The following is a 7,077-nucleotide window of genomic DNA, read 5'->3' on the forward strand; positions in this document are numbered from 1 at the left end:
GGGGTGGGGGGATGTCAGCCCCCCAGGTACCCCCCTAACCTGCCCTCCCCCCCCCCAAATACCTCCTCCGTGAATTGCCCCCCCCCCAAATCTCCCCCATGAATTGCCCCCCCCAACCTGCCCCCCCAGCTACATCAAATTCTGCCACCGCCCCCCCCCGTCCCCATCACCTATCCCCCCCCCCCCAAGCCCCCTGCAATTTATCCCCCGTGTCCCCCCCCCTCCCCCCCAACCTGCCATCTCCCGGCCCAGCCCCACATTTGGGTCACCCCCCCACGATGCTACACCCCCCACCCCCCTCCGAGACTGCCCCCCCCCTCTCTCCGAGACTCCCCCCCCCCTAAGATTGCCCTCCCCCCCCCGCCTTGGGTGCTGGGGGTGGGGGGCGGTGGGAGAGGCCCCCCCCGGACCCCGCAGAGCCCCACTGCCCGGCGGGGTCACGCTGCGGCCCACGGGTGTGGGGGGGGGGGGGGGAGGATGGGGAGGGGGGGGGGAGGGGGCGTGTGACATTGTCGCATTTGCACGCAGTTGTGTTTGCACGGGGACGGGGGTCGCGCTTGCACCAGGAGGGGTGCACTTGCACGCAGCCGTGGTGGCACCGGGGTCGCGTTGGCACCGGGGTCGTGTTTGCACCACGGCCGTGTCGGCACAGGGACGGGGACGGTGTTTGCACCGACATCGCGTTGGCGCGGAGACAGGACACATTTGCACCAGGGCCACTTGTGAGCCAGGGACATGCTTGCACGCCGTGGGGCTTGCACGGGGACGGGTCGCATTGGCACCGGGGTCGTGCTCATGCCACGGCCGTATTAGCACAGGGACAGATTTGCACCAGGGTCGCATTGGCACCGGCGTCGTGTTGGTGCCACGGCCGTGTTGGCACAGGGACATGTCACACTTGCGCCAGGGCCACCTTTGCCGCCAGGGACACGCTTACACGCCGTCGTGTTTGCACAAGGCCGGGGCACGTTTGCAGCAGGGCCAATGTCCCCGTGTCCACATGTCCCTGTGTCCGCATGTCCCCGTGTCCCGGTGTCCCCATATCCCCGTGTGCCCATGTCCCGGTCTCCCCATGTCCCTGTGTCCCCATGTCCCGGCTTCCCTGTGTCCCCATATCCCCATGTCCCGGTGTCCCCATGTCCCGGTGTCCCCGTGTCGCCGTGTCCCCGTCGCGGGCGGTGCTCGGCGCTGCCGCTCCCGGCGCTGTCCGTGGTGCTGCCCCGTGCGGCGCCGCCTCCCACCATCAGGGGGCGCCTTTTCGGGTAAGGGGGGGGGGGGCTGTGGGGTGGGGTGAAGGGGGTGTGATGAGTTTGGGAGGGGGGCGGGGGGGGTCAGCAGCCGGGCACCCCCACCATGTAGTGACCTGGCCCCCGCCGCTCCTGGCCCGCCGGCTCCTGGCAGCCAGTGAGGCGGCGCTTGGCTTGCTGCCATCAGTAGGCTTCAGGGTTAACGCCGCTGCCCCGAGCGGCCAGGCGTCACGGCGAGGGGCTGCGGGGGAGCTCTCCTCTCCCCCAGGAAACGCCATGGACCTTCCAGGACCCCCCCAAAGCACCTAGACGTGTCCCCAACCAGCACCGCCACCCCCTCGGCCACCCCACCCCAAGGTAAGCCCCCTTCCTCCCCCCATGGGTGCTCCCCACCCAAAAGTACCCAGCCCGAGGCGGGGTGATGGGCACCCACAACCCTCATCTCCTGCAGGGCAGCAGGATGGCCCAGCAGCGCCACGCCGTCCCCCCACCGCTCAAGGTAGGCGTCGCTGGGGTGGGGGCACCCAACCAGCACCCATGGGTGCTAGCGTGGCCTTCACCCACTCTGTTGTCTTGCAGACGGAGGAGGACTACATCCCCTACCCCAGCGTGCACGAGGTAGAGCACCCGCTCCCCTCCAGAGACGGGTGCAAGGGCAGGCGAGCGGCTGGGTGGGTGGGCGGGTGGGTTGATGGTTGGGTGGCCAAAGCACCCATCTGGGTTGTGGGTGCAGGTACTGGGCCGGGAGGGGCCGTTCCCCCTCATCCTCCTGCCGCAGTTTGGGGGCTACTGGATTGAGGGCACCAACCACCAGCTGAGCGAGGCACCCGAGTCCCCCCCCACCCCAGCACCCAGCACCAGGGCGAGGCTTGAGGGCAACCACACGGCCAAGATCTACCGCAAGCACTTCTTGGGCAAGGTGAGGCCCCCCCGTGGGTGCTCCAGGCATGGGTGCTTGGCGTGGGTGGGTGGATTCCCCATGGGTATGGGTGGGCACGGTCATGGAGACCTCATAAGCAGAGGTGCTCCTGCATGGAGGTGCTCATGGACCTGGGTGCCCCATGGCATAGGTGCTTGTGTGTATGGGTGCTCATGGAGGTGGGTGTGGGTGTCTATGGGCATGGGAGCCCTACGGGTATGGGTGCTCACGGACATGGGTGATGCATGGGTGCGAGTATGTATGGGCATGGGTGCTTGTGTGGGTGGGTGCTCATGGACCTGGGTGCCCCATGGCATGGGTGCTCCTGCATATGGGTGCCCATGGACATGGGTGACTCATGGGTGCAAGTCACTATGGGCATGGGAACCCCATGGGTACGGGTGCTCATGGACCTGGGTGCCCCATGGCATGGGTGCATGTGCGTATGGCTGCTTATTGACCATGGGTGCCCCGTTACATGGGTGCCCCATGGGCATGGATGTGTATGGGGGCTCCATAAGTATGGGTGCCCACGGTTATGGGTGCTCAGGAACCTGAGTGACCCATGGCACAGGTGCTCATGGGCATGGATGGCTCGTTGCACGTGTGGCCATCAGTGTAGGTGCTCCATAGGTGGTGGTATGTGTGGGCGCTCATGCACATGGGTGCCCCATGGGGATGGGTGCTCAGGGTTATGGGTGCTCAGGGACCTGGATGCCCCATAGCATGGGTGCTTGTGGACATGGGTGTCCATGGGCATGGAGAACCTACAAGTGTCTGTAGGATGGGTGGCCCATGGGCATGGGCGCCCCATAGACATGGGTGCTCATGGATATTGGTGCTCGTGGGCACAGGTGCCCCATGCATGGGTGCCAGCCAGCGTGAGCACCCATTGGCGAGGTCATGGGTGCTTAGCCCCCCTCCCTGCAGGAGCACTTCAACTACTACTCCCTGGACCCGGCGCTGGGCCACCTTGTCTTCTCCCTCAAGTACGACGAGCAGGAGCACCTCCACCTGCTGCTGCGGTGAGCAGGGTGCCGGGGGGCACCCATGGGTGCTGGCTGGGGGTAGGGGTCCGCCCTGACCCCCTCCTCACCCGGCAGCACCCGCGCCCGCACCCTGCACGACGTGGTGCCCATCTCCTGCCTGGCTGAGTTCCCCAACGTGGTGCAGATGGCCAAGGTGGGTGCGACACCTCCGGCAGCACCCATGGGTGCCCCCCCACCCTGGGCCACCCATCGCATCACCCATCCTTCCCGCAGCTGGTGTGCGAGGATGTCAATGTGGATCGCTTCTACCCCGTCCTCTACCCCAAGGTGAGCAGGGGGGTGGGGGGTGGGGGGGCACCCATAGGTGGGGGGCACCTCGGGGTGCCCCCCACCCAACCGCCGCCCCCTCCCAACCCCACAGGCGTCCCGCCTCATCCTCGCCTTCGACGAGCACGTGCTCAGCAACCACTTCAAATTTGGGGTCATCTACCAAAAACTGGGGCAGGTATGGGGTGGGGTGGGTGGGGGTTAGGGTGCAGGGGTGGGGGGAGGGGGTATCCCGGGTGGGTGCTGACACCCATGTCCACCCCCACCGCAGACCTCCGAGGAGGAGCTCTTCGGCACCACGGAGGAGAGCCCGGCGTTCGCCGAATTCCTCGACGTGTTGGGTCAACGGGTGCAGCTGCGGGACTTCAAGGGGTGGGTGACGGGGTGCTGGGTGGGGGGCACCCATGGAGCCCGGGTTCAGGGTGCTGGTCCCCCCACCCACCCACTCTTTCACCCAGGTTTCGGGGGGGACTGGACGTGACCCACGGGCAGACGGGCAGCGAGTCGGTCTACTGCCACTTCCGCGACAAGGAGATCATGTTCCACGTCTCCACCAAGCTGCCCTACACCGAGGGGGACGCCCAGCAGGTGGGGCACCCATGGGTGCTACAGGGGGGATGGAGGAAGGTGGGGGGCAATGGTGGCGGGGGGGGGAAACACATGGCTGCTTGGGAAGGGGAGGGATGGAGGTGTAGGAGTTCCTGGGGCACCCCCATGGGGTGCAAGGGCTGGTGGGGCACCTATGGGTGCTTTGGGGGTGTCCATGGGGTGTAGGGGCTCCTGGGGCACCCAGGGGTGATGGGAGGGCACCTGTGGGATGCAGGGGCTAGCAGAGAACCCATGGGTGATGGGGAGGTGTCTATGGGGTGCAAAACCTCCAGGGGCACCCATGGGTGGGTGGGGGGGCATCTCTAGGGCACAGGGGCTGGTAGGGCACCCCTGGGTGCTAGTGGGCACCTATGGGGCACGAGGGCTGTCAGCACACCCCATGGGTGCTGGCGAGTGTCTACGGGTCGCAAGAGTTTCAGGGGCACCCATGGGTGCTGGGGACCACCTATGGGGCACAGGATCTGCCATTCCCTTTGCCCCCTCGGCGTCACCACCCCCGTGTGTGTGTGTGTGTGTCACCGTGTCACCTCCCTGTCCCCACCAGCTGCAGCGAAAGCGTCACATCGGCAATGACATCGTGGCCATCGTCTTCCAGGACGAGAACACCCCCTTCGTCCCCGACATGATCGCCTCCAACTTCCTCCACGCCTTCGTGGTGGTGCAGCTGGAGCAGGGTGGCCCCCAGGGCACCCTCTATAAGGTACCCCCCACCCACCCACCCATCCCCTTCCCGTGCCTCAGTTTCCCCATCCCTGTGGGGTACCCCATCATCATCACTCCCCCCCCCCCCCCCCAAACCCCACCCCAGGTCTCCGTCACCGCCCGTGACGACGTGCCCTTCTTCGGTCCGCCGTTGCCCGACCCCGCCGTCTTCAGGAAGGTGAGCACCCATGGGTGCTGCTGGGGGAGGGGATGGATGGGGAGGGGTGTTCCCCAGGTTGCACCCACCCCCGGGCTGCCCCCCTCATCCCCGCAGGGCCCCGAATTCCAGGAGTTCCTGCTGACCAAGCTCATCAACGCCGAGTACGCCTGCTACAAGGCTGAGAAGTTCGCCAAGCTGGAGGTGGGTGCAGATGTGGGTGCTGAGCACGGGGGTGCTGAGGGTGACGGGGATCTGAGGTGGTGGGGAGGGGGGGGGGTCACTCCTGCGAGGGGGCTGGGCATGGCGTGGGTGCTGTGGGTGCGGGCGCTGCGCCTGCAAACGGGGCCGGGGATGCCGTGGGGGCGGGTGGGTGCCGGACACAACGTGGGTGCTGCGCGTGGCGTGGGTGCTGCGGGTGTGGGTGCTGCGCCTGCGGTGATGCTGTGCGTGTGGGTGACGTCTACGCTGGGCGCTGCTGCGCATGGAGGGGGGGGAGGGGGCATGCCTGCAGGGTGCTGCACGGCACGTGGGTGCTGCGTACACTGGGTGCTGTGGGGGTGGGTGCCATGCACGATGTGGGTGCCGTGGGGGTGGGTGCCACGTATTGTGGGTGCTGTGCCTGCGTGGGTGCCGCATACACCGGGTGCTGCTGTGCATGGGGGGATGGGGGGGGCCGTGCCTGCAGCAGTGACGTGTGTGGGTGCTGTGTGTGTGGGTGCCGCGTACACCGGGTGCTGTGCACGTGGGTGCCATATATGCCGGGTGCTGTGCACGATGTGGGTGCTGTGCATGGGGGGTGATGGGACGCGTGTGTGCCTGCAGCAGTGGGTGCTGTGCATGTGGGTGCTGTGAACGCCGTGGGCGTCGTGCCTGCAGTGATGCCATGCACATGGGTGCTACGTACCCTGGGTGCTGTGCGGGTGGGTGCCATGTCTTGTGGGTGCTGTGCACGACGTGGGTGCTGTGCCTGCGGTGATGCCACGTGCATGGGTGCCACATACACCGGGTGCTGCTGTGCATGGGGGGGGGGGGGGGGGGGCGTGCCTGCAGTGTTGACGTGGGTGGGTGCCATGGGGGTGGGTGCTGGAGGGTGTGTGCCGTGTACACCGGGTGCTGTGGGTGCTGTGCACGTGGGTGCTGTGCACATGGGTGCCGTATACGCACGGGGGGGGGCCATGCTTGCAGCAGTGGCACGCATGTGGGTGCTGCACGTCATCTGGGTGCTGTGTACACTGCCTGCTGTGGGTGCTGTGGGGGTGGGTGCCACATATTGTGGGTGGCTGTGCCGTGTGGGTGCTGTGCCCGCGGCGATGCCGTGTGCGTGGGTGCTGCGTACCCTGGGTGCTGCTGTGCATGGGTGGGGGGTGGGTGCCTGCAGTGTTGAGCGTGGGTGCCGTGCCTGCTGTGGGTGCTGTGTGCGGGGGTGCCGTGTACACCGGGTGCTGTGCAGGACGTGGGGGGCCGCGTGGGCTGTGCGGGGGTGGGCGGGGGGGGGTTGGGTCGGGTGCTACTGGTGCCCGGTAGCTGGGGGGGAGGGGAGGGGGGGGAAGAGAGGGGGTCGACGACACACGACTGTCGCGCGTGGGGGGGGGGTGTCGCGCGTGGGGCGGCAGCGGTGCGGGTGCGCAGGAGCGGACGCGGGCGGCGCTGCTGGAGACGCTGCACGAAGAGCTGCAGGCCCGCAGCCAGGCCATGCTGGGGCTGGGCCCCGACGACGACCGCCCCGACAACGGTGCCGCCGCCCCGGGCTTCTTCGAGTCCTTCAAGGTGGGGCTCGGCGGGGGGGGGGGGGGGGGAAACGGGGAGAAAGGGGGAGAAAAACACCGGGGTGGGGGCGCCCGGCGGTACCGGGCGGTGCTGACGGGGCGCGGGGGGCCTTGCAGCGGGCGCTGCGGGGCCGCAGCCCCTCCCTGGAGGCCGTGGGGCTGGGACCCCGCCGGGCCCCCCCAACGCCCCCCCCCAACGCCGCCAACGCCGCCGCCGTCGCCGCCGCCGGAGCCCCCGACGGCGCCCCGGGGGCCGCCTGCGTGAGTGCCCCGCCCCCGGGACACGCCCCCGCCGCACTGGCCACGCCCACCGCCCGGCCAGCCCGCCGAGCGGTGCCCCTGGCTGAGGCCGCGCCCA

At 68.3% G+C, this 7,077-nt stretch overlaps 1 protein-coding gene across 1 annotated transcript; it reads left to right on the forward strand.

The window, feature by feature from the left end:
- Positions 1–1,701: 1,701 nt before the first annotated feature.
- LOC309685060 (rap1 GTPase-activating protein 1-like) lies at positions 1,702–6,980 on the forward strand (the record flags this gene model as incomplete). The annotated part of the gene is made up of 14 exons (XM_082500868.1): positions 1,702–1,746; positions 1,827–1,865; positions 1,981–2,166; positions 3,097–3,191; positions 3,270–3,348; positions 3,429–3,482; positions 3,577–3,660; positions 3,754–3,854; positions 3,941–4,070; positions 4,636–4,791; positions 4,900–4,971; positions 5,068–5,154; positions 6,583–6,720; positions 6,837–6,980. Coding segments are annotated over exons 1-14 (1,404 nt in total), but the record flags the coding sequence as incomplete, so codon positions are not given.
- Positions 6,981–7,077: the final 97 nt, after the last annotated feature.

Source organism: Vanellus vanellus (genome assembly GCF_965231255.1).
Source record: "Vanellus vanellus genome assembly, contig: HAP1_SCAFFOLD_2470, whole genome shotgun sequence".
Taxonomy (NCBI): Eukaryota; Metazoa; Chordata; class Aves; order Charadriiformes; family Charadriidae; genus Vanellus; species Vanellus vanellus.